This window comes from Felis catus, chromosome E1, assembly GCF_018350175.1.
Source record: "Felis catus isolate Fca126 chromosome E1, F.catus_Fca126_mat1.0, whole genome shotgun sequence".
In the NCBI taxonomy this organism is placed as follows: Eukaryota; Metazoa; Chordata; class Mammalia; order Carnivora; family Felidae; genus Felis; species Felis catus.
In genome coordinates this window covers 12752207-12779502 of record NC_058381.1, presented here as the reverse complement: position 1 = coordinate 12779502, position 27296 = coordinate 12752207, and the positions used below count along the sequence as shown (strand labels likewise).

Sequence of the window (27296 nt, the reverse complement as noted above, 5' to 3'; positions counted from 1 at the left end):
GCGTGTGGACGCCCTCCTCAAATCTCTGCAGAAGGAACGCAAAGCGGGGAGGTGTGGGCCCAGGGAGGACAAAGCGGTGGCCCAAGGTCACGTGGCTGGGGAAGTGTGACAACCTGTCCGAGTGGGTGGTGTGCCCCCGGGGGTCCGTGTGGGACAGGGTGTGCAGTCACAGGAGAATGAGGGTCTATGTGCCAGTTGGAAGAGCCCGCTGGGGGCTGTGAGCAGGTCGTGTTCTGTCCTCTCTCCCAGAGCTCCTACCGTGACCCACCCACCCCCGCCCCCAAGGCCCCTGGGGAGCCCCGTCGCCCCAGGACACAGGGGGCTGAGGGAGCATCGGAATGCCAGGCAGCGATTTTCAAACACATATCTCCACACGGTGGCACTCAAAGAGATCAAAATGCATTTAATGTGGTCTAGTCTCGTGGCCTATGTCTTTAGATACTGCTATGTATTGAAAATAACATGAAAATTCTCCAGTTTCACCATTTAAAATAGATTTGACATTCTATGACCTCACGCAGGGCAGACACCCCTGTGCAGGGGCCTCCTTCCCATCAGGCCCCCGCTCCCGCCCCCCCGGCCCCCACCGGGACCCTCAGCAGGCGGGGACGGGGCGGCACAGCACCAGCAGGGCACGGGGGGGCGGCCAGCATGTTCCTAGCAGCACGCACGAGCGTGCACAGACACACCATTTCCACTGACATCCGTGTGCACACACCCCTGGGACCTGCACATGCTCACACGTGCCCATACACGCTGCCCCCAGCAGGCAGGCGCCAGCCCTGCTCACAGAGCCTGGCCCAGCTGCCACGCAAATGCTCCACACGTGCATACGTGTTCACTGGGACAAATGCACACACGCATAGGCCATCCTTGGATGCCATGTACTCACGCACACACGAAGACACTGCCTCGGAGCCTCCGGCACGCACATTCCACACATTCCCCTCCGGACACAATCAGGGCAGGGGGTCAGCAGGACTACCGCGTTCAGCTGGGTGCCCACGTCCGGAGCCGGCATCTGTCCTGGGTGGCGCGTCCCCAGCCTTCCAGCCCGGCTAACAGTTAAACCAATGCCCACGTATGGAACGCACACCCACAACCACGCCTACGGGTAAACGCACACAAGAGTCTCTGCGTGTATCTGCGTACGCACGCGTACACATCCCGCATGGATGCCATCAGCCCGGATTCACACACGTGTGGAGATCGCCGTGCGCACACACCTGTACGGCGCTCCCATGACGGGGTGAATCCGCACACCCGGGCACTCAGGCAAAGCTGTGACTGCACACATCTGCTTGAACAGAGATGAGATGGGATGATTGTCCACGTCAGTTCCCACACTCGGGGCTCACACACTCACGCTCCTGAGCACACTGCCAGCACGGCCCCTTTCCCACACAAGCGGCTCGATGTCTCAGGCGGGAGGGTGTCAGAGGCCACATTCTGGGCCAACTGCAACCCCCACACCTCCTAGTTCAGGCCGTCAAGAAACCCCTTGGAGATCTCAGTGCCGGGGAAGGCAAGGGAGGGACCGGATTGGTACGCACACTTGCACGGCACACAGACCACACACACGGGCACAAACGCTCCCCACTCACCTGTGCTCAGCACACACACCACGCACGGCATGTGGCACACTCAGAGGACTGACGTGCTCGCCACACGCCACACACACGTGCACAAACATGGGTGCGCACGCACGCGCGCACGCGCACACGCACACACACACACGCGGCACACACTCCCAGGGACCACGTAATCCTTGCTCTGCACACACACGGCTCCTCCCATCCACCCTCCCGTTTCAAGTGCACTAAAGAGGGAGACTATTTTGGTCTTTAGCACAAGCAATAAATAAATAAATAAATACAGGGGAGGGAAAAAAAAGAGGGCAGAAGAGTTTGAAAACGCAGCATCTGCCTTTGGCAAGAGATGAAAGGCAGATCAGGGCTGCTCTCCCGCAGGGTCTGGGGCTGAACCATCCGGTGTGGGCCCGGGAGGGGGACAGGCCTGAGAGGAGGCGCACCAAGCCGAGGTGGCTAGGGCCTGGGGGGAACCCAGAGTCCCTGGCCCCTGCTCCGGAGGGTGGGAGCGGAAGCCGGACACACCCGGCCCGGGAAAGATCTCCAGCTGCTGGGCACAGCAGAATGCAGGCTCCTATGCCAGCCCCAAGTGACCAGGACCACCTCGTCCCTCCCTGGCTCCCTGACAACCTGGGCGGGGGTGGGCAGGTAAGCCCTCCCACATCAACTCCACCCTCGAGCCCCAGGGCTCAAATGGAGAAAACCAGCTCTGGAAGCCAGGCCCTGGGCTGAGAAGGAGCTGAGGTCCCTCCAGCAGATCCTGAGAGGAAAGAGCTGCCTCTGCGGCCTGAATCATCCCAGCCAGAAATGAGGGTGGGGCCTGAGGCTAGGGCAGGATGCTGGGAGTCAGGCACACCTGAGGGCACGGGCCCAGGGTGTCTATGGGTGGGAACTGACAGCTCGTGCACAGACCCTCCATGGCCTCTGACTGCAGGCCAGGTCTCCGGCTTCCCTGGGGGCTGGAGAAGGAGAGAAAAGGCAAGGGCCCCCAGCCCAGGCCCCCCCCCCCGCCCCCGGCCTCTCCCTGCCTCCCAGGACCCACCCACTCACTGGGTGACCTTGCACCCTACCTGTTTCCCCACTTTGGGGCCAGAGTCCTCGGTGCCTGGTTGTCTTGGGGGACGCGGATTGGAGTGGCCTAGACAGGCAGGCTGGGGAGACACACATGGGCTTTCTAATTAAGGACTTCCTTCCAGGCCTGGTTATCTGGGAGGACAACATTCTCAGCTGTCCTGGAAAGGGCCCCAGCTCCATCTCTGCCATCTGTGTCCTCCACCAAGAGCAAGCCCACACTGGGCGGCTCCTGGTCCAGGGGCCTGCTCTGGGCCAACAGAGCCCAGTGCCCCAAACCCCTTCCTGACGAGGGTGCCTGGTTGCACGTGCCACCCCCAGTCGTCTCTGCTGACGATGCCACACCTTTTCTAAGACGATTGATTCCTCTGCCGTTCAGCAGCAGAGTACAGCCCGTGCTGCCCCAGGCGTGCAGAGAGCACCAGGACGGCCCAGCCTCTGCAGACAGGCTGGTGGGGACTTCACGGTGGAGTCAGGGGCGGCTGGGAGGAGGGGCGAGTCCGATAAGAGCAGAAACAACCGGAGCTGGCCCACCCGGGTCTCTAAGGCACGACTCACTGGGGTCCCGTGGGAACGGGGCTGATCTGCTTCCTTGTAGTCTGGGAACCCGGCCTCCCTTCCCACGGGGCCATCTCCTCCAACGTTTCCCAAGTATCCCTCACTGTGGAAGGGGTGGGGGCTGCTGGGCAGAAAAGGAGAGAAAAGTAAAACAGGAAAATCTGGCGGGTGGGGGGAGAGCGGACCCTCCACGGCAGGCAGATCCCATATCCAGCCCTGAGACGCACCTCTAAGGTACAAAAGTCAAACTCAAAAAGCTCAGACTGGTTTTTTCCCAGCCCCTACCCCCACCTCTACCGGAAAGCTTTTATTACGATCATTCACATGGTCTTGGTTTTCTATCGCAAACGTCATCTAACGCGCCCGTGAGCGCGAAGAACCACGGGTGAGCACCGCGCTCGCCCTTGCGGATGCGCCGCCCGGCACACACCCGCCTTCGCAGAGGAGAGGCCTGTTCGGCCTCAGGGAACCTCGTGGAGCCTCCATCTGACTGCTTCCATCTCAGCAGACTAGTGCGATTCTAACTGTCCTTTCTTATAACCCCCACAAAGTAAATTGTTTTCAATCACGTGTTATTTTTTTTTTTTTTGTAAACAGTCTTACTCAAGCTAAGGTTGAGAAAGCCAAAACTGGTGTTTCTCCCCAAGTTAAAAACCAGCGAGGCGCACTGCAGCCTGCCAGCCTTCGCCCACAGAGGCTGGGTGGCTGTGGAGCCGTTTCCAGGCAGGCTGCAGTTCTAGCCTCAGGCAGAAGCCCCCGGCTCCTGGCCTGGACCCCGAGAGGCCACCTCCCTGTCCCTGCACCTGCTCTGGCCCCTGAGGCCAGGGGCAGCCCACTGGCCGCCCACTCTCCCGCCAACCTTGCCAGGCCACTGTGAAGAAACATAAAACATCTAAAACGCTACTGAGTCTGCAACCGGGGCACCTGGCCCGTTCTGCTCAAGCCCGGGGCCCTTGCGGGACGCCGGGCCTCTCCCTGGCGGGGCGGATGCTGCACGTTGGCCGATGGCGGCTCAGATCTCTGACTCCCGTCTGTAGGGCCGCTGCTCGAGGCCGCCGCCGCCGCCGCCGCCGCCACCGGCCTGGGGTCTATCAAAGTCATGCCGGGCCTGGGGGCTGCGGCCATCCTGGTCTCCATCTGCCTCGTCCTCCTCATCACGGCTCAGAAAGGCCAGCTCGTTCTCGTAACAGAAGGAGTTGGCACTGGGAAGCAGGAATTTGTTCTCCACCAGGTCCTTGGCGCTGCAGCGGGGTGTGGAGGGCACCTCGTAGGTCTTGTGGAAGTGGGAGTAGTCGATCTTGTACTGGTTCTTCTCCTCAAAGAGGACAGGCTCAAAGCGGTGGCCCCACAGGATCTCGTTGGCCAGGTAGGAGCTGCGGGCCTGCGTGGTCATGGCCGTGGCCTCCACCATGCCCTCCAGGATGACCACGATCTCGAAGTCATCTGTCTCCAGGTCCTGCCGGCTGATGCCAAACAGCGGGCTGGCCTCGTCGATCTCATGCAGGATGGTGATGGGTGACACGAGGAAGATGCGGTCGAGGCCCTTGTCAAAGCCGACATCGATGTCGATCTGGTCCAGCGGGATGTACTCGCCCTCCTCGGTGACCCTCGGCTTGATGAGCTGGGCCCGCACGTGGGCCTCCACGATGTGGCTCTTACGCAGGTTGCCCACGCGCCACATGAGGCAGAGCTTGCCGTCGCGCAGGGCCACCACGGCGTTGTGACTGAACAGCAGCGTCTGTGCCCGCTTCTTGGGCCGAGCCATCTTGGCCATGATGGCGCCGATCATGAAGGAGTCGATGATGCAGCCCACGATGGACTGCGCCACCACCATGAAGACGGCCACGGGGCACTCCTCCGTCACACAACGCAGCCCGTAGCCGATGGTGGTCTGCGTCTCGATGGAGAAGAGGAAGGCCGCCATGAAGCCGTGGACCTGCATCACGCAGGGCGTGCGGCCGCGGCCCTCTGCCGGCTCCAGGTCGCCGTGGGCCACGGCGATGACCCAGAAGATGACACCGAACAGCAGCCAGGAGGCGAGGAAGGCCAGCGAGAAGATGAGCAGCATGTAGCGCCAGCGGATGTCCACGCACGTGGTGAACATGTCGGCCAGGTAGCGCTGCGACTTCTCATCCATGTTGGCGAACTCAATGTTGCACTGGCCGTTCTTCTTGACGAAGCGGTTTCGGCACCTGCGCCGCGTGTGCACCTTGCCGTTGCCGAAGCCGTTGGCGCCCGACATGGTGACCAGGTGCAGCCCGTCCTCCTCTGATGACACGATACTGTAGGGGTTGGCCCTGCCGGCCGAGGTCATCCCGGGGGTGGGGGGGCCCTGGCTCGCCCCCAGGCCGGCTCCGGGTGGGGCGTCTCCTGTAATGGAGAAGACGGCATGGCTGGCGGAGCAGGCCACTCCGGCCCGTGCTTCCGCCCCCACCCAGCCCTCGGACGTGGCGGGCGGACATTTCGCCCTAACTCACCCATCACCGGACTCTCCATTTCCCCTCCTAAGCCGGCTCCTTATCCTCCCTCTCGGCTTGGAAAAGTGACACTCCGTCCTCCCAGCAGCTCCGGTCAAAAACCTTGGATTCATCCTCAACTCGTCTCGGTCCCACCCCAAAGGCTCTGACTTCAAAATCTATTTGGGATCCTGCCTCTTCTCCCGCCTCCGTGGCCCGAGTCCCCATCATCACCCACCCGGACCAGTACGGCGGCCACCTCGCCAACCCCGATGCTCCTGCCCCGACCCCAGTCCAGAGGCAGCCGCGGTGGGGGCGCCTGTCCGTCCTCCGCTCAAAGCCAGAGTCCCTGCTGGCACTTGCAAGGCCTGCGTGAGCGGAGCCCGGGACCCCTCGGAACCCACCTCCCGCCTCCGCCTCGCTCACTCGGCTGCAGCCCACCGCCTCCACGTTGTTCCTCAAGCCTGTCCTGGACGTTCCTCCCAGACATCCTCCTGACACCTCACCTCCTTCGGCCCTTGGCTTCAACGCCACAGGAGCATCTCCAGAGGTCTTCCTGCACCCTCGGGAGACCGCACCACCTCACCCAGGTCCTCACCGTAACCCCAAAGCACCGACCGGTGACCTGATAATGGTGGTAATAACAGCAGTGACATGCACGGGGTTGGCTTGGCTGCCGTTCCCACTGTGAGATCCCTGGCCACCGGAACACGGGGGGTGTGCTGTTTCGTTCGCTGCTGTCTCGTGCCCAGGGTCTGGGACACAGCCTGGCCCCGAGGACACCCTCCTGACGCTCACGGGCTCTGCCCCAGGGCACCCACTCCCAACACCCCTTCTCCACGCCCTCTGAGTCCCCAGCAGTAGCTAGGAGGGGGTCCACGAGTTCAGTGCCCAGAGAGGTCCCTGACTGACCCCGGCCCAGGGGCCTTCCCTATCCCTGCCTTTCTCAGCTCCAAGTGACAGCACATAGGGGGTGCTCAGAAGCATCACTGTCCTGGGCCCACGCAGGGGAGCACGTGGTTGACTTGCCACAGACACGCACACATACAATCACGCACACCAACAAGTCTCAGGGCGTGCCCCGCTGCACAGCACCCGTGGCCGGACAAACACTGCTCTCATGGCCGGTAGCACGCATTCAGCCCCCAGACACACAGGCTGGCGGCCGCCCCTCCCCCAGTGCCCCGTTGGCTCCGGGCTGGCCTGTTGGTGCCAGGCTGAGGCATCTGCGGGCCGGAGGCCACGGTGCCGCCCGGCCCTGCGGGCACTGAGGCCATCTGGCCATTAGCATCGGGGCTGCAAGTGCTCAGGCCCCCAGCCTGGCTCAGCGGGGCTGGGCTGGAAGGAGGGGGAGAACCCTGGCCGGCCGGCCTGGCCGAGGCACTGAGGAGTCAGGTGTATTCCTCCTCACTCGCCCCTGATCCCCTCCTCTGGTCACGCTAGAAGGTCAGTGCTAGACAAGGCTGGGAGCCCTCGAATGCCCAGAAGACAATGAGGCCCCAGATAAGAAGGCCCCCACGGTAGCCGGGCCAGAAGCAGAGAGGCAGGTGGCTGGGCACCCACCAGAGACCGGGAAACAGGAAGTGACACAGCCAGGGGGAGGCGACACTGGCATTCAGCCCGGGTCTGTGTGACCAGGGGCAGGCAGAGCCTCCGGGGGAGCGTGACATCTGACCTCTGCTTCAAACCCCCGGGAGACAGGTGCGGGAGAAGCTCACATGACCACCCAGGCTGCAAACCCGTCCCAGGGTGTGTCTCAGCTGCCAGGTGCTTCTGGATCCCCGGGGCTGTGGCACATGTGTGACACTCTTGTCTCTCATTGCCTCAAACTGCAGAGAAAGCAGGCCAGACTCCTCAGCATTTGCTGGTCTTAGATCATCCTCTCAGAAACCCAAGAAGGTGGCTACTAACATCACTTCTCCTCTGACTGGAGATTCAGAGAGGTTAAGCGACTTCTCCACAGCCACACAGCCGCAAGGCAGGAGAGGTGAAATTCAAACCACTCTGTCTAATGTAAGGTCTCATGCCATGGGGGACTCTAGGCTCCACGGGGGCCTCTTCTCTCACTTCCCTCCTCCCCCCACAGCTACTCCAGCTGACCACCTCACCATGGGTCTGAGGAGCTGAGGCCTGAGGCTGTAATGGTGGATGCTGCTTCTGCCCAGCCCAGGAGGCAGGGAGCCGGCGATTGTGGGGACCCCGGAGACTGCGCCGAGAAGATGGCTCAGCCCCGGGTTCCTGGACCCTCCAGGCAGAGGTGGACAGGCTCGGGGTACTTAGATGCCGGCGGGAGGCCACCGGATCGCAGGGGGCAGGTTTATGCGGCCTGGAGGCCTGGAGGGATGTCCAGCGGGTCATGGCTGCTCCAACTGGGGCTCTGAGCGGCTCGAGGCCTGCAAGGGACAGAATCGGAAGAATCAAAGGCCGGAGAGCCCAGCCTGGCGCGCTGCTCCCACCAGCCAGGCAGCCTCGCACCTGGCCAGCAGCGCCCAGACAGGGAAGGCTGCTGCAGTGACTCCTGGTGTCTGTGCCCGGGCTGGGCACTTGGGACCCACCCAGTGTGTCACACAGGCTGGGGGAACCCCTCTTCTGTTGGTGTTCCTCCTAAAACCACACAGAGAAAATCAACAAGGTCACGTTCACACCCTGCTCCCCTGTTTCTCAGGTAGAAACTGAGACTATGAGCAAAGTCACCCAGAAAGTAAGGATCAGAGATAGAGTTAGAGCTGCAGGCATCAGTCTGGTCCTCAGCTTCCCATGGCCCCCCTCTGCTGGGTGTATATGCCTGCGGGTACATGCACGTGTGTGTGTGTGTGTGTGTGTGTGTGTGTGTGTGTGTGTGATTCTAGGGGGGTGGGGAGCCCCTCCCAGGCTCTTGGTGAATACAGCACCGCAAAGAAAGACCCAGAAGAGGACCCATGAGTAGAAAACCCAGCACCACAAACTTGCCAAACATCCCAAGGACACTCCACGCAGACAAACACAGGTGTGGCAAGAAGGTTACACAGCTCTGTGGTCTTTAAAGACTTGATTTAAGAAATGTGGGACAATATCCTCAACCAAGGATACGCAGGCCTGTTTGGCTCTTGCTCAATGGATGCATATGGTTAGATCAGATAAGAAATGGAATTAGATTTGTTTTGCTGGAAGAGGCCTTAGCAAGTAAAGAGGCCGGCTCCCCATTTCCCAGATTCAAGAGCTAAGGCTGAGACTCGTCCCTGGTCACAAAGCCACTCGTGGGTTTGGAAGAGACAGTAAAGACGACAGTTGGGACCGCTGTGGGCAGATGCCCCGGTTGGCCAGTGGGGATCCCAGGCATTGCCCGGAGGGGAGCAGGACAGAGGCAAGGGCTGGGCTACCTGAGCGAGCCAAGGTGACTTCAACGCCGCAGGCAGGGAGCGAGGCAAGCCCGGCAGGCAGAGAAGGAGCAGTGTGCAGCACAGACCCAGACACCTCTGAGAGACGGGGAAGCTGTCCCAGCCCCGTTGTCTCTTGAGCCCACTTCCTTGCCGGGCACAGCGTCTGCAGACCCAAGACTCCCGGCCCCCAGTGTGTTCAGAAGGCGACAGGGCCCGGGCTGGGAGCTTTTAGAGAGGCAGCTACCACATGACCCAAAGGTGGGGCCCAAAAGTCACCGGGAGGTGCCTCCGGATGCAGCAGGACACCCCATGCCCAGTCCCCTGAGGCTCTGGGCACCTCAGGTTTCGGTGACATCCGGGAGGGGAAGAGGACGGGGCCTGGGCCCACATTCTCAGGTACTGAGAAAGCGCTAACTAACTACAACAGCCAGTGGAGGGAGCCCAGAGTGGGAGGGGCTCAAGGTCCTGCCTCTCGGGCTTTCAGCCGGCCAGAGCACCTTCCGAGGTGGGAGCACACTGATCAATGCATCCTGAGTGCTCACTACATGCCAGGGCGGGTTCTAAGAGCTCAAATTATCTCACTTAATCCCTCCACAACGTTATAACTATTATCCCCATTTTCCAGATGAAGAAACGGAAGCTCAGAAAGACTAAATCACTCGCCCAGGGTCACACTGCCTTTAAGCAGCAAGTTCCCAGCCTACAGGGTCAGGAGAGAAGCCAACACCCCATCCTACCAGGCCCTGAGGCCAGACTCCAGGCATGACACTGAATTCCTGTCTCAGTTCTCAAGGCCTTTGTCACGCCGTGTGCTGAGAAGACATACAAATCCCAAATCTCGGCACCAAAAGCAGAGGTAAGCCCCGCACCAGCACCCCTGACCCATGGCCACTCAGCCCTTGCTTGGACCATCTAGGGATGGGGCACTCATTACCTCGTGACCAAAGCCTACAATTAAGAAATCCTTGGAGATCACTTGGTTCAGGGAAAGCCAGTGTGTGGCCTACACGAAGCTGGCACCCCCTCCTCTACCCCATACCCATGGCAGACATCACTAATCCATCAGAGAACTATTTCTCACGTGTCCTGGCACAGCCCCAGAATCTTTCTCAATCTAGTAACTATCCATCAGGCTTAGAAAGAGGGTTTGAATGGGGTGCCTGGGTGGCTCAGTCGGTTGAGCGTCCGACTTTGGCTCAGGTCATGATCTCACGGTTCGTGAGTTCGAGCCCCGCGTCGGGCTCTGTGCTGACAGCTCGGAGCCTGGACCCTGCTTGGGATTCTGTGTCTCCCTCTCTCTCTGCCCCTCCTCCACTCATGCTCTCTATCAAAAGATGAATAAATGTTAAAAAAAAAATAAAGAGGGTTTGAAGAATCCAATCTCTGATTTGTAGGCTCCAAGAGGGGCTCCCCTGCTCAGTCACACAGGAAGTGAGAGGCAGGGCCGGGCTTGGAGGGTGCACCCCAGCCAGGCAGAGCACCTCAGCAGTGAAACGCACCCAGGGCTGGGAGTGCACAGGCAGGGGGCGGGGCACTGCTGGCAGGGGGTCGGGGGCACCGTGGAGCAAGAGGGAGAACATGCTGGCACACTCAGGGGCCAGGGAGGAGGCCGAGGTCACCTTGGAGGGGGCCAAGAGTTTGCATGGAGGGGAGATGGAGGGTTGGGGGCACCATTTCCATTCTCACAACGGGGAAGAAGAAGACAGTGTCCTTTGACCTTTCCAGGCCAAACTCCCCTCCCCTCCGCCAAAGCACAGACAGCCGTTGCCCCCAGTGCACACCATGGCCTGCAAACATTCAGGGTCAACACAGTGCAGGTGTTCTGTGGCAAGCCCATGCCAGGCCCAAGGAGAGAAACAGTGATGACACCCCAGTATGATGCTGGAGATGACTGGTGCCCCGTCCATCCCCCAGGCCTCACCACTGCAGGGCCCACCTGCTCAATTTCCAACCGCTAATGCTAGTCTTTTTGCCCAAGCTCTCTCTGGCCACAGGCACGCGCTCTGCTCACGTATCGGGCAGGCTAGGGAACTAATGCCCCCAGGGCAGCCTTCCTTGAGGGGCAGCTCCCTGCCCCTGACAAGCCTCCTCTGGTGCCAGCTCTCTGCTGCCTCCCCAAACCCGAGGCTCCCCTCCTGGATGCTCCACAGGACCATGTGGCCAACTATGGCTCCCCCTCTTCTCCCAAACCTCCTCCCTCCTCCTGTGCCCTTCCCCCCTCCTCCCCCTCCTCCTTGCTTTTCTCGCCCACCCTCCCCAACCCCACATCCACTCCTCCCCCTCCTCCTGTCCCTCCTCACCCTCCTCTTCATCCTCATCCTCTTCCTCTTTACTTCCTTCTCCCTCCTTCCCTCCCCCTCCTCCTGACCCTCCTGACCCTCACCCTCTCCCTCTTCCTCCTTACCTCCTCCTCACCATCCCCCTCCTCCTGTCCCTCCTCATAGGGTCATTTGGTAACCTGACCACTTCCCCAATTGCCTGGCCTCCTCTCTCTCCTTCAGCCCCTATATTCACTGCCTCACCAGGTCCTGTGTAGTTTTCCCTCCCGAATTCTCAAAGTTGTCCACCATTTCCTCACCCACATCTTCCTTCCGGTCCAGGCCACTCCTGTTCGGACACACCAACAAGCATCTAATGGCTTGTGCTGCGGCAACCTTCCCCCCCATGTGGTCGGACCCCCAGATCACAGCTAAAGTGAATGTTTACAATCCTCCCATCTGTCAGGGATCAGCTAAAGGCCCCCACTTCCAGGGAGCACTTTTGGATTCTCTGGCCCTGGGCTTCTCCTCTTGTGGCCAGAAGCTACCTTCTTCATTGTGTGAGTTGCCCTTCCCCAGGTCCCATCTCTGACCAACCTCAGAGGTCCAGAGAGGATGGTGCAGGCCTGGCACAGAGGGGACACCCAGGAAACGCCCACTGACCAAACAAAAGGATGAGGGGATATGCAGCAGGTAGCAGACGGATGAGGAACTGGATGGGTCAATTAATGAGGTGACAGATACATGCACAGGTGGGTAGTCGAGCACAAGCATCAATAAGTGGGACGGATGGACGGATGGACAGACGGACGGACGGATGGGTGGTAACCAGAAAGATGGATGGGTTAGGTGGATAGGAAATGATTCAGTGGGTTGGGTGGATGGATTAGTGGGTCGATGAAGAGACGGATGGATGGATGATGGATGGATGGATGGATGGATGGATAGATTTGTGGGCAGGCAGATAAACAGATAGATGAATGACTAGATGGATGAATGGGTGGATGGAAAAACAGATGGGATTTTGGGTGCATGGATGAATGGCTGGGATGGTGGGTGAATGATTGGGAAATGGGTGAATATATGGATGGAAAGATGGCTGGATGGGCTGGGTAGGTGAGTGGATAGGTAGATGGAAAGAAAGCAAATGGGTGGAAGGATGTGTGGAGCTGGTGGATGGATAATGGGTTAATGAGAGGTCAAACAAGTGGTTGGATAGGGGAGTAAACAGATAGACAGACGAGTATTTGGTTGAGTGGATGACTAGATGCATAGATGCACATTGCTGACCTTAATCTTACCTCTTGAATCCTATCTTCTAAGTAACGGTGCTGAGGGGGCAAGTGGCTGTCTTCAAGTCTGTGTTAGCAGCAGTTGCCATTTCCCAGGCACCAGCTGGAGAGGAATCAGTTGCTAGAAGACCCTAAAGTTAATAGGACAAAGCCAAGTTACTGTCGGTGGTTCTGCTCTCCTCACAAGTGCTCAAAAGTCTGAAATTTCTACATGAACCCACATTTCTGCTGCTTCTCTTGGGGCCCCACAGGAGGTGGAAGAGGCCTCCAGCCCACACCTCTGTTGCCTCACACCTTCGCAGAATGTGAGTCTACCTATCAAACCTTTCGGAACCAAATAAGGGCAGAACAAAATGGGTCCCCAGGGAAAATAACAACTGATAATTATAGAGGGCCTACCACATGCCAGACACTGTGGTAGGTGTTTTACAGAGATCAGCTCATGTAATCCTCACAACTACCCCACAAGGTTGAAACCATTGCTGTTCTCATTCCAGAGATGTAGCTAATGTGGTAATTTTCCTAAGTTCACGGAGGAACTCAGATCCCTAACCTATGCTCCTAGCCACCACCTACAGAGCCTTCCCAGTGCCAAACACAGGATTCAAGTGTAGGTGGGTAGAAGGACGGATGGAGGGATGGATGGATGGATGGATGATGAATAAATGGATGAATTATGGATATGTAGGTGGGTGTGTGAGTGGATGGATGGATAGATGGATGGATTATGGATGGGTAGATGGATATGTGAATGGATGGATGGATGGATGGATGGTGGATGAATGGGTGGGTGGATTATGGGTGGGTGAGTGGGTGTATGGATGGGTGAGTAGGTAGATTATGAAGGGGTGGATGGGTGTATGGGTGGATTATGGATGGATGGATAATTAGATGAATGGCTAGTTAGATGGAGGGATAGGTGGATTGATGGATGAATGGGTGGGTGGGTGATGGATAGATGGATGAATGGGTGGGGAGATGAGCAGGTGACTGAATGCCTGGATGGATGAAGTGGTTGGGTGAGTGGGATAGATGAACAGACAGATGAGTGGATGGGTGGATAAATGGCTACATGGATGGGTACACATCAGTAACTTGTCAGAGACTTGTATTAGGCATACACCTATCCTACGTGGTCCCAGCATTCCATAAGCCTCAATTTTCTCACTGTCAAAGGAGGCCCCTGCTTTTCTTTCCGGCACACCGTGTGGATCGGGGGAGAGTGTGGCGGGAAGGGGCTCTGTGAATTTCCAGAGGCAAACTGACTTGAGAGGCCCTTCTCACCTTTCCCCACCTCCCAGCCACTGAGCCCGTGGAGCCCCACCCTTTCGCGGCTGAGGCTGGCTGCAATCCACTGTCACACTGGCTTTTCTGGCTGGGATTAAGGGAACTGTGGGTGAGTCACCCCCACATCATAAGCCTCCTGGGGCAGGTGACAGCAGTGGGTTTAGAGGCTCACAGGCCTGGGTTCAAGTCGCAGCTCTGCCCATCACAAGCTGTGTGACCTTGGGTGACTCCCTTCCCCCTTCTGGGCCTCTGCTCACTCCATAAGGGAATGTCTTGCTCGCCCCTCTTCACCTTCCAGGCTTTCACCTCAAGACTTCCAGTCCTCAGCACCCTGCTTTCTTGTCCCTCATCATTCCCTGAGCAGCTGCCATGGGTCTGCAGGGTGCCTCCCTTAGCCCTTACACTCTCAAAACTGATGGGGAAATTGAGGCTCAGGGAGAGTCCATCACAGACCGTATCACACAGCTGGGAGACTCCATGGCAAGGACTCGTGTCCAAGTCCCTGATCTTATGTCCTTCCCCTTGAAGGGGCCTACGCTTTGGCCCTGAGCGCTCAGCTCTTGGCTTCAGTTATCCCAAGCTTCACAGCCCCACCTTGAGGGAGAGATAGTTCTCCCAGCTGGACAGACTGGGAAATTGGGGCTGGGAGAGGCTAAGTCACTTGCTCCGGGGTCACCTGGAACTGGAACTCTGAAAGAGGAGGTGTCACGGGGCAATGGGAGCCAAAGAAGTTTAGGGAGAAGGGTGTGAGACAGCCTGCCCCTCCCCGCTTCCTGTTGGTCACTTGGCCTGCCCCAGGCTCTCTCAACCTTGTTCCTGGTGCCCTAGTTCCTGGAAGGGGCTTTCTTCAGACCCACAAACCCAGACACATTGTTTCTCACAAATGGGCAAAATTAGCTCCATTCTAAGGGTAACTGAGGCTCAGAGCAGAGAAGTGACTCGCCCAAGGTCAGAAAGCCACTGAATGAGAGGCAGCTTGGAGACAAGGAACCCAGGCCTCTGGACACCCTGTCCAGTGGTCCCCCTGCCACCCTGTGGTGGCCACAGCGGCCCGTGATGTGAACTCAAAACTTCTGAAGTCCTCCAAATGCTTCTACGGCTCACGGTCACAGTCCTAGATGGGACAGGCTGGGTGGGGGGGGCATGGCTTGCACATAACCCTGGAGTGGCTCGAGCCCACATAGGCCAGACCGGCCCTCAGTCTCCCAGCAAGTGAAGGCAGCACCTGGATGGACACTGAGGCTTCCCTACTCCTCCCCGTCAGCGCCAAGCTGTCAGCCAACACCGGGCTGACATCGCCGGGGACGTGGGGCAAGGCACTTCCCCTTCCTGAGGCCCAGCTGCCTCCTCCACAAAATGGGCTGATGACGCCTGCCCAGCGGATGTGCCTTGCAATTCGGTGTGGTGAGGGAGGTATGCTCTGGGCACAGGGCCTGGGACAGCAGGGCTCTGGGAGGAGGCAGCTGTCACCAACGTGCACAACAGTCCTCCCGGGCGGGGTGCGGCCGAGGGGGCTGGTGATCCCCGATTCCCTAATTCAAGCCTGGCTGACCCCAGCTCATGAAGGGTCCTTTCTGGGCCTCAGCCTCCTCATTTGCAAAACAGGTAGACCCCGCCTATCTCAGGAGACTGTCGAGGGAGTAAACTGAGGCCCTGCCCCGGTGCAGACCCACGACAAGTGCCAAGTCCCTTCCGTGTTCTCCGAGAGCGGGTTTCCGGCTCTGACCGGCACCGGCAGCTGACAGCAGAAGTGGGGACTCCCCACAGGACTGAAAGGTGGCATATGTATCCCTGACCCTCCCACACAGCCCCGCGTGATCCTCGCCGAGTGCATCCCAACAGGCAACAAAGCAGGAGAGCCGTGACCTTGCACAGACAGAATCCTGGCTGCCTCCTTCCCCTGTGCCTGGACGGTGCTGGCTGGCACGCAACCCTCAGGCCCCTCGTGCTCCACAGCCCATGACAGGGGCTGGACACATCGATCCCAGGGACAGGCTGCGCCAAGTGGCCAGGAGAAGCGGACATCTGCCTTCTGAGCCCCAAGGTGAAGCCAGGGCAGGAGGTTCTGGCCCCCAGGATGGACGGCGGGTCATGCCAGACACTAAGGAATGTTTCTGAGGGTATTTTTATCTTGAGAACATCCTTCTACAGGGGGGCGGGGCCAGGAGGGAGACAGGGTGTCCTTGGCCCCAGGCCCCTGGGAGCAGCAGAGGACAGAGGCCCCTGGGAACCCTCCACTAGAGTGGCCATTACAGACACTGTGCCGTCCCCAAGCTTCACTGAGTCCCAGGAGCAGACGACACCTAGAGGGTCTTGGGGGTTTCACGGGCTTGCTGCTCCGCTCCGACTCACTGTGCGACCTGGGGCAGGTCTCTGTCCCTCTCTGGGCCTCCCTCTTGCAGTCAACCTTTCCTGAGGGCCTGCTCCTGCCGGGCTCAGCTGGGCACCAGTGACTTGGATGGACCAGCAAATAAATGCCTGTCTGCATGGGGCACCCTGCCAAGCAAGGGAGATAGTGAGTTTACCAGCAATCACAACAAGGCTGGATCAGAGCCACGGTCAGAGCCCTCGGAGCCCAGGGGAGATGTCTAACCCGGTCAGGGTGCAGGGGGACTTCCTGGAGGGAGCAGCAGGAGGAAGCCCAGCCCAAGACTGACCGCAGTGCAGTGAGGGGCACTGACAGCCTCACGAATCAGGGTCCCCACCTGGCTCTGCTCCTCACACACCGAGCCTGGGGCAAGGCTCTCCCCACCTCGGAGCCTCCCTGTTCCCATCCCAGGGGCTGGCCCTTCCAAGCCCAACATTTCAGAATCCTAAGGGATCTGGGGCCGAGGAGGGTGTAGAGAGACAGGCGGGGACATACTTTATCACTCTAATAACAGAGAAGTGCCTGCATGCACAGGTGCTGGGGCCAAGGCATTACATTAACAGATGGAGAAACCAAGAACCTGAGAGGCGCCAGATAACATATTAAGGAGCTCGGACTTGATCCTAAGGGCTATGAGATGTCAGAAGGAAATCTGAAAGTATGAGCTCTGGGGCACTATGACCGGGGTTCAAGTCCCATCTCTGTCCCTTCCTCTGTGTCCTTAGGCAAGTCATATCATCTCTCTGAGCCCATCTTCTCATCTGTAAAATGGGATTAATAATGGTATCTATCTCGTGGGGTTTCAGCAAGTGAATACATGGAGGTTGCCTAGCTGGAAATCTCCTGGTCCCCCACCCGTTCCCATCATCATATATCTGAGGCCCTGATTCACTCTAGAAGAGGGGCATAGGCCCCTGGAGGGCCTGGACTGGACCTGACTCCAAGTAGGAAGGAATGAACAGATGGGAAGAGTGGGAAGGAACTCCAGCAAGAGGAATACAGTGAGCAAAGGCACCATGGCCTCTATATTTCTTACAGCTGTAATGCTTCAAGCTTCAACTTAATTGGAGTCTCAGACGTTTCCTAAGCATCCAGCATGTGCACAGGAGAGCAAAGACCTGAAATAAAGTTACAAGAAACAACCTGGGACAAGGAAGACCGTGAAAGAAAAGATAGGAAAACTTACCAACATAAAAATATTTATGATGTTGTTGATCACAGTCCATCATAAGCAAAAAGGGTAAATGAAAATGTTATAGAAAGGACTGGAGTGCTTAAATATATAAAGAGTTCTTATGAATCAACAACAGAAAAAGACAGAGTAGAAATGAACCCAGTGCTAGAGCTGGGCTCCCCACGGAGTATCATGTGATCCCCAGCAAGTGATGACTCAGGAATGTCCACACCTCAGAGCCCAGCATGAGATGGCCCCTGGCAGTGGAATGCCTTGCTCTGCCTTCCAGAACTCAACGCATTCTTCAGGCTCAAAGGATGCCTCCTCCATAAAGCCTTCCAAGATTTCCCTGGGTCCCCTGTTACTCCTTGCTGAGTCCCCACAACATGTGGCGGGCCCCTTGAACTGAGTGCCTGGCTTCAGCTGAGTGCCTGGCATTGCATCAGAGAATGTTCCAGGTGGAATAGCACGAGCATTTTGACAGAGGAATAAATAAGGCAGAGAAAGGATCATGGCCATGTCCAAGGTTACCAGACTGCGAGCTGAGTCTATCACCCAGGTATCCTGCCTCTGGTCCCTCTGTGCTCCAGCCACCTCCTCCCTAGTGAGTCCTCCAGACCTGCCTTGCCCCCATTGGGGAAAAGGCCCCCTCTTGGAAGCTGCATTTCTTCGTATCAGGCTGGGCCCAATGTGGGGCCTGTCTGGGACAAGGCAGGGCAGGATCGGGGCCTGAACCCCTGGCCTCAGTCCCCCAATGGCCCCGATGCTCTGCAGGGGGAAACACAGGGATGGTTGTTTTCTTAGCTTCCCTTTTTGTTGTCCTCATTTGGCAAATTTGTTTTTATTTGGAGGACAGAAAATGCACTGGGAGAGCCTGCCAGACCTCTCTGAGGGGCCCGGGGTTCCTTCTGGCATGGACAGGAGGCTGAGCTCTAAGATCAGGAGTCCATGAAAATAGAGGGGGCTTTCTGGAAGGCTCATCACTCCACCCCAGGACTCCTCTTTGCAGTTCAGGTCTGGGGGCACCGCCAAGGGCTTAGGCCTTCACCTCCTCACCAGAATCACACTTAATACTCACTAACTCACTCAACAGGTATCTACTGAGACCACAACGTACAGATACAGTGCTTGGGGCCAACATTCAAGTGGAGCAAGACGGACAATGAACATGTTAGAGGGGAAGAAAAAGAAGCAATTCCAGAGGCAACGTGGACACTGTTCCAGAGGTCTTTCAGAAAACTTGAGACCTCCGGGAGAAAATGTGGGAACAGTGTTCCTGGAAGTAGGAACAGCAAGAACGAAGACCCTGAGGCCAGAAGGTTGCTCCATGTGTTTAAGGAACTGGGGGGAGGGCAGCAGGGCTGCAGTTGCGTACACCAGGGAGAGGAGGGGAGGTGAGAGGGGACAGAAACAGCTCAGAGACAGGACTTGGCTGGGGACACACCGCCAGCTGGGTAGATGGGAGCACCTGAGCTGCTTCTTGCTCATCTGCCAGTGGCAGTAATAACCCAGGTCCCAAAAATGGTGCTCCGAGGAAATGCTTCCCACCGCCTTGCCTTGCCACATGCCAGACCCTCTGCCCAAGGCCCTTTCTTCCTTTTTCTCCCTCAAACTCTTATGCATCCTTCCAAGCCCCTACCGCTTGTGCTTCACTCTATCTTTGACCAGACCATGCTGGGTGGCACTTACCTATCCCTCCAAGTTTTCCCTACCAGGCCAGGGACCCCTAAGGCCAGGGCCTGGGTCTGACTGCCCTGAGCACGGTCCAGGTTCTAGAAGAGGCTATGGAGGGCAATGGAGACTAAGCCTCAGAAGGCCCCTCATGATTCTGCCACTATGACCCAGGAGTACCCTCAAGGCATGCACTGCAAAGCAGCGGGCATGGCTGCCATCCATCCCAAGACCACTTCAGTCTCAACTTGCCATGGGACCTTGCTCTGTCTGGGCCTCAGTTTCCCCATCTGTCAAACGAGAAGCTCTTCTGGGTTTGTTCATGTTGCCTCAGGGAGAAGGCTGTGGCCCGGGGAAGGGGAGTCTCCCACCTCCTTCCCCTATTAACGGCTCACAGCAGAGCAGCCCTGCAGGGTGCAGGGGCAAGGCTGTCATCATCAGAGTCCCCTCTGAGCTCTGGGCAAGCCCACGGAGCAGGAAATGTCAGCTTTCTGCCAGGTCAGCGGGGGGGGGGGGGGGGGGGGGTCCAGGCCGAGCCTCAGGGTGTTGGAGGGTCCTCCCACCCCTAATAAGACCCTGCTGGGAAACATCCCAGTGCCTGCCTACCCAGAACAGCCATGTAGGTGGCACTGAGGGTGCAGCTAAACTTTTCTCCCTGCCATGGCCTATGTTGGTCCCCAAACCCTCACGAGGGCTGCTCAAGGACACCAAAGCAAGGGAGCCTGAGTGAGGGGAGAGGGGTGCAGGGAGGTCCGGAGGACCACGTGGGGCAGAGGCAGGGCTGTGTGGTCCCTGCCACTCAGTAGCATGTTCCAGGGGGTCCTACCCTGGGGCCCCAAAATGGAATCCAGGGCTCTCTGAACTTGATGGGAAAAACACCTGAACTTCCCCTTTTCTCTCTGTAAAATGTACCATCCCCTCTGCGACAAATGGAGGCAGCAGAGCCCAGCAGCCTGGCGCTCAGTACGGCTGGTCCCGGGGCCTGTTCTAGGTGCTGCTAGCAAAGGCATTCTGAAGCAACAGCGTGCTAATTACCGTATCACACGTTCTAAAATAACGTTTTGATAAACAGTTCACGTTTCTGGTTTCCTTTGTGGTCCTATGTGGGTTCTCTCACGCGTTCAAGAACATTATCCTGAGCAAGTGCACATCAAAGGCATCCACAGCCAGGCAGGTCAGGACTGGGGCATCATCGTGAAATGGTGGAGTCACCTGGGCCGTCTCGTTCATTCATTCGTTCATTCATTCATTCACGCGTTCACTCATCCATCCGTCATCCGTCCGTCCGTCCGTCCATCCCACAAGCATGTCTTCATCGAGCACCAACTCCATCTCTGGAATTGGTGTAGTGGGAACAGGGTGAAAAGCCCATGCCCCTTGGTGTTTCTAACAGGTAGGGGAAGAGACAGACACTTCAGAAGGAAGTGAATGAATGGAGAAGACTCACGCTGCACCGGAGGCTGTACGACCACAGGGGGAGGCGCGGTCCGGCTGCCTGGGGGGAAGCCAGGGCTTGCAAGAGGACACAGGGCTCAAGCAGGGAGGGCAAACGCACAGGCCAAAGGCAAGAAGGAGTTGCTATCTGAAGGAAGAGGGTTGGCAAGAGGGAGGCGGGCAAGATGAGGTCCAAGCGGGCATGGGCGGGTCCTCGGCCTGTGACCCACCTATGATGCCCCCTGGCCTGGTCCCAGAGTCACTCAGGAGCCCTTCTGGGGCCCAGGCCAGGAACATGAGCCTGAGGAATTCTCTGGAACACAGGGATGAGTATTGACAGCATCGTCTTCCAGGCATTGCTTCGTCTAGTCCTGGGTGAGGTACGGGATCTTCTTGGCCCAATGTCACAATGAGCTGAAGCTCAGGGTGGGAAGGGACCCACAGCCGGAGGGCAGTGATGCTGTGACCTCACAGCGGTCTCACCCCGACTCCCCCCACCGCACACGCTTCTCCAACCCCAGCAAACCGGAACTGCGCACCAACCGTGCACCAGGCACACCCAACACCGTGACATATGCTGCTTCAGTTCACAGCATCGCTCCTCTTGATAAAGGCCAGAGACGGGCTCAGAGAGGGTAAGCACCTTGCCCAGAGCCACACAGCTGGTCCACAGCAGAGGGGATGGGAATCCAAGACTTCCAGGGCCATGGGAAGAGAGACCCTGGACATGACTAGGCCAGCCTGGCCCTAATGTCTCCAGGAGAACCCAGTCTCTCCAGATGTCTCAGGACCACCTCCTGCAGTGAGCCTCCCTGTGCGTTGCTGTCTGCCTCTTCCTGAAAGCTAACTGATGCTGGGGCAGGACAGTGCCGGGGGGGGGGGGGGGGGGGGCGAGGGCGGGGGCGGGGGCACTGCTGACAGCCCAGGGCTGGCGGGGCAAGGGCCTGGGGGTGTGACCAGCAGGTCTCTGCCCCAAGAGCAGGTGGGGCAGCCACTGAGAACCCCAGGAAAAGCTTTCTCATGCCTGAAGCTTTCATTTAGCACCTCTTCTATATTCCTCTGAACAACCTTACGAGACGCTGCCTGATGTCCTCCCCCAAGAGGAAGAAACAGGCTCAGAGAGGGAATCGAGCACCTCGAAGCTACAAGCCAGTCAGCGCGCAGAGGGCCGTCTCCTCCTCAGGCGAGGCCTGGAGGCCTGGAGGCCTGGAGAGTTCGTGTGTGTCAGTAGCTGGGGTGAATGGCCAGAGCTCAGAGGACGAATGAGGCTGCTTCCTGACCCCATTCTCACACCAGCATCTGCCGGCAGGAGGAAGATGTTAGGGGCCCGGGGATTCTTCCCACACTTGGTCCCAGCCCTTGCCTGCTCCAGCTTGCCCTGCCTCCGCCTTTAAGACACAATTACAGGATTAACCCTTGCCTCAATTTCCACATCGGTTACGCGGGCCAATTATATTGCCTGCCTGGTACTGCTGTTTAGGGAATTAGTGGAGCTAGTTTACGCAAAGTGCCCAGATCAGGGGCCAGCACACAATAGGTGCTCATGTGTGGGCACATCCTTGCATGGACCTACAGCCTGAGGTATGGGTGCATGTTTTTCTAGGAGTGTCAGGGAAGTGTAGACACTTGGCCCCACTTTGCATTTCCCCAGAAAAGACCTTGAGTGAAGGATGCGGGAGCAGGAAGTTTATTTGGGAGGTGATCCTGGGAGCGGGAGACAGAAACAGGGGAAGGACGGCAGCAAGTCACTGCCAAGGGCACGTAGGCTCCGGCCCGCTGGTGCCCAGAACTCGAGCCTCGGTTATCCCCCCAAGGGGCAAGGGGTGAGTGGTGCTGCGGGAGGCGGGGGTTGCGGGGGCCTGACGTCCACTCCACTGATGGGTACAGGGCCCCGGGTGGGGGTGGGCGTGGGGGCGGTGCGGGGAGGACATGTTCATCCCCCCCGGCCACACGTGCAGGCAGCTCCGGTGACCAGAGGAGGTGCTTGTGCAGAGAGTTAGGGTGTGGTCAGAAGCTAAGTGGGAGGTATGAAGCGGGCAGCCCCGAGAGCTGGTGTCTCACACTCGGGGGTACACGTACGGCTGGGGCTATGTGCGCTCCTGCTCTTCGGCAGGAACACATGGGTGCCTGTGCAATCTGCGGTGTGTGCACACAGACACAGACCTGTGCCTTCACGAGGACAGATCTGTGCCTACATTTGTGCTGGGGCTGGACACCATGGGGTGGGTCTCTACGTGTCTGCCCTTGCACACACGTAGGTATACGTTTAAGCTTCACAAGGCGCGGCACACACATGCATGTGTGCTCAGCCTGGGTGCATGTGCATGCACTGTAGTCCCTCGCCCAACCCTGGCAGTGGCCATAGGATGGCAGAGATGGTCTGGTCACCTTGGCAACGGGGCAGGAGCTGGCTAAGCTGGGACAGCCTTGGTTCAAAGGAAAAAAAAAAAAAAAAAAAACCAAACCACTGAACACAAAGAGGCTGGGAAAAGAAAAGGAGGTGGAGGGCCCGGATGGGGAGAGGCTCAGCCCCCAGCCCCCAGCTTCTGCTCACAGATCTCCTACCCCCACTGGATCTGAGGCCCAGTCCCTGCCCTGCCTGCCGGCTGCCAGGAGCCAAGACACAGGTCCAAGGACCCATATCAGGCCCAGTTTTCTGAGCATCCCCTGTGTAAGATCCCTTTAGAGTCCTGGGAGCTCACCTAGGAGGAAAGCAAGAAGGGACGAGGTGGGTGCCACAGACCCCGACTGCCAAATACCCCGGGAGAGCCCTCTCCCAGATTCGCTGCACCCCAGAAGAGGGCGCCCCAGACACGAGGCACTTTGCAAACCAGGGGACCCTGGGCCGTGCCCACACAGAAGTCACCCTCTCTGGACAATTAACGCACAAATTGCGTGCACCGCCCCACAGCCGGGCCATTAGCCCAGATCCTGCGATGATTTATTCACGAGCTCCTATCTCCTTCTCATCCCCACGGCCAGCTCATCGGCCTCACTGCCTAGGCCGGGAGGGACGACCCACAGACGCTTTCCTGGCCTCGCTCGAAAACATTGCATGCTATTTATATTTCATCAGACGAGTGCACGGGATGAAACCGCTGGTGATCTGCTCCCGCAGGCAGCCGGGAGCTGAAAGCCCCACATGGGTGGCCTCTGGGAAGGGAACTCTGGCTCTCAGACAGGAGAAGTCCAGATTTCTTTCACTCTTTCACGGTGGGCCCATGCTGAGAGCCTGTGGCACAGGACCTCGGCTCACATTGACAGGGGCTTTACCTTGACTGCCTCACTGTGTCCTGACAAGGCCCCACCGGAAAGATTCTGCCATTATCCTCATTTAACAGATGAAGAACGAAGGTTCGGAGAGGTGAAGTCACTAACCTGAACCACACTGCCTGTAAGAGGCAGAGCTGGGAAGTAAACCACAGGCAGCCCCAGAGCCTGTACCTTTACATCCCAGCATCTGGCCTCCCGGAGCCCCAGGGCAGCACTATGAGGTCGTAGGTATCCTGTCTTACAGATAAGGACACCAAGGCTCAGAGAAGTACAATGACTTGCTCAGGGTCACATAGCCAGGAATGGAAGCCAGGCAGGTGACCTTGACTGATAATGTGCTCTAATCCTTGCCCCGGGAGACCCCACTGATGTGCCCAGGGAGCAGCCCCAGGAGAAGGAGAATGGCTCGGGGCAGCCAGTCTCCACTGCTACCTGAAGCCACAGCCATGCAAGGTCCCCTCACCTGCCAGGGGGTGGCCCTACCTCAGTGCCCAGCCCCGCCTCCTAGAAGCCAAGTGGAGGCGCAGGGTGGGTGGCTCTGGTATAGCTCCAGCTGTCAACACAATGACAAGCGTGAAGGGCACTCAAATCACAGCGCTACCCTCTTGTCATCACCCTCACAGAGAAGGGACCCTCACACAGTCGGATGGGTCAGGCCTCACCAACATCGGGCTGGGGAGCTCTGGATAACCCAGAGCTCCCATAACCCCTGGATTTTCCTGAGACCCCTGGGAGCAGAGTTGGCTAGAATCCCAAATCCTGCCAGACAGACTGCCCCCTCTTTGAGCCTCAGTGTCCTCAACTATAAGATGGGAACTGACAGTGCCTCTGAGGGCTGGGGTGGACATGTGAGAACTTGGTAGCCAGCATGAGGCCGGTATGCAGTAGTCACCCAGCAAGTGGCCACTGTGCATTCACGTTATTTGCAAAGCCCAAGGTACCGCACCGGCTTGAATACAGACTGCACGAGCTTTGCAGTGGGCCAGCTCTGGGTTCAAATTCTGACTCTGTGACTCCCTGGTTGTGTACCTCGGGCACCTGGCTTCCCCACTCTGAGCCTCCGTTTCCCTGCCTGTCAGCTGAGGATGTGACTCCTTCCCTATGAGACTGTGGGAACAAACTACGTCCAGGCGTGTACAGCACTGATCTCTGACCTCAGCAAGCACTTGAGAGCCAACCAGCCCCCCACTCGCATTTCAATGCCAAGGTCAGGGTGGCAGGCACCTCTGAGCAACCCCCGGCCAGTATCTGCCTTCTAGAGACCCTGAGAGGTCGCCATGCCAGGCCTGGCAGGGACCCAGGGACAAGAGGACTGTGGCCCAGCTGGGGAGCAAAAGGTGTCCCAGACTGGCTGCAAGGGCTCAGGGCCCAGAGAAGGGCAGGCTGTACCTGGACCACACAACAGGACAGGGTGGGGGACTGGGGGGACCCAGCCAGGAGAGCCCCTCTCCCCGACTCACCCTGCCTAAGCCAAAACCAAAACACCCTTCTCCTCTCCCTGGACCAGTCCACAATCCTTGCCTGAGCACCAACTGTGTTCAAGCACTGTTGAACTGAGCACTGTTCAACCGTGTTCAACCGTGTTCGGTTTCCCCATCTGTAACATAGGGGTGAGACGACGTGATTGCTCTGTGATGATGAATGAGTTCATAAAAAAAGAACCGTGCCTGGCCTAGAGAAATATTATTAACACGTCAACATGATCAGCAGCAGGTGCATTTGGGTGCCAGGCCCCGGGGATACGGAGGGAAGAGGCCTGCGGATCCCAGCGCTGACCACACTGTGTGTTCGTGGTCTCTGTCCAGGCCTGCCAGCTCTGGGGCTCCTCAAGCACTTTCAGGCACCCCTTTTCTATGACCCCAGCAGGGCCAGGAAAGAGTTTTTGGAAAGAAAATGAATTGACAGTTTATCTGACAGTTTATCTCTGGCCACACTGAACTCCCAGCAGGCCGTACCCCTACATGCCTTGGCCCAGGCTGTCCCCCTAACCCACAGGGTGTCCACCTCCTGGCTGACCTCTGGCTTCTTCTTCAGGCTCCCAGGCTGGGTTTGGAGCCGCCCCTAACCCTCTGCAGCCCCCTGGGTTTTTCTCTGTCACAGCCCTGACCACACCAGGCACCCCTACCACCCCTGCCTCAAGCCGACCTTCTGGTCACCCAGCACGGGGCCAGGCACAGGACAAGGGCTCCGTGTCTGCGTTCAGAACAACAACAATCTACAATTTAAGCTTTTATGTTTACTAAGCATGCACTATATACCACACCTTGTCCCCAAGGACAAAGATTTCCTTGTTTAAGCTATACAAGAGTCCTACGACTCTAAATTTGTAATTTTACTGGGGAGAAACTGAGGCTTGGGGAGGTGGCCTGAGAACACTGGAGACTTCATGTGAGTCACAGCCCAGATCTGGACTCCTCTCTCTGCTCCAGCCCGTGGGGCGGCAAGAGAGGCCCGCACTGGTGACCATTAGCGCCCTCAGTGCCCCAGCCCCAGCTTGAAGAAGGATCCTTCTGCCAAAGAAGGGCCCTCAGTGTGGGGGCAGGACAGAAGGGGCACAGGGGCTGGCTTCACACTTGGGGGGTGAACTGTGCATTCCAGGCCTCTGGGGCCTCATCTGTCAAGTGGGGACACTGAGACAAGCCTGGCGCCTGACACAGACCGGGCACTCGGCAATCAGTTGTTGAAGAAAAGTGTGGAGGGGCCCTCATAACCTGGGATCCCCTGGCCTCCCTCTGCTTAGGCCTCTGCCAAGTGGTGGCGGCAGCTCAGCCCAGACAGGGGCCCCAGGCCCCCAGAAGGACATTAGAGGCCCCCAACACCAGATCGATGGCCTGCAGAGAGTGCTGGCCCTGTGAGCAAGAAAGTAAAAACACCCGAGGCCTTGCACAAGGGCAAGATGCTGCACAGGCTCTGTGTGCACAGGGAAGGGCAGCAGGGGGCGGGGCCAGCCCCGGGAACAGCCAGTGACATAAGGACAGACTGTGTGGGACCCTGAAGCTGGGCTTCGGAGGGCTGCTCCGTCAGCCAGAGCCAGACCCCTGGACCCGGGCTCAGAGGAGCACCTGGGGGCCCAGAAAATCCCTCAAACCTCTCTGCGCCCCACGTCCTCCTTTGTAACTGGGGATACCAAGAGGACAGCATTTCCACGGTTATCTTGTGAAAGCACCCATAAAACTCTGAAGCAGCAGAAGCCTCCAGTAAACGTCCTTTCCAGAGACCCAGGAGCCTGCACTTTCCCTCCGGCTGTGGGTGGAGGGCAGGTGACAGGTGAGCCGGAGAACCTGGGAACTGGGGAGACACGGGCACCGTGGTGCAGGGAACGGGGTGTTAGAGTGATGTCAAGGGACACAATAATGACTTACAAATCCAGCCCCGGCCTAGAAGCAGCCTCAGCCCCTCCCCAGAGAGCGGTGGGCTGGGCAAGAGGGGCAGAAGGTACCGAGGGTCAGGGAAAGGGGAGGCGGGGGGACCAACCCATGTATACTCCCCACGCCCACCCGCGCCGC

General features: G+C 58.2%; 1 protein-coding gene across 9 annotated transcripts in view; it reads right to left on the bottom strand.

Moving 5' to 3' along the window:
* Positions 1-383: 383 nt before the first annotated feature.
* Positions 384-27296, bottom strand: part of KCNJ12 (potassium inwardly rectifying channel subfamily J member 12) — a 44995-nt gene continuing 18082 nt past the window's right edge. For 3 of the 9 annotated variants that reach the window (XM_023243493.2, XM_019817298.3, XM_045044496.1), the window contains exons 2-4: positions 12593-12714; positions 7783-8067; positions 384-5588 (exon numbers count right to left, since the gene is read on the bottom strand). In XM_023243493.2, the coding sequence (XP_023099261.1) occupies positions 4231-5588; positions 7783-8032 (1608 nt within the window). In that variant the 5' untranslated portion in view covers positions 8033-8067; positions 12593-12714 and the 3' untranslated portion in view covers positions 384-4230. Of the gene's footprint in view, positions 5589-5695; positions 7731-7782; positions 8068-11463; positions 11641-12581; positions 12715-17274; positions 17298-27296 lie in introns of those variants that run through there. The other 6 variants (XM_045044497.1, XM_045044498.1, XM_023243496.2 and 3 more) reach the window with 6 other exon arrangements.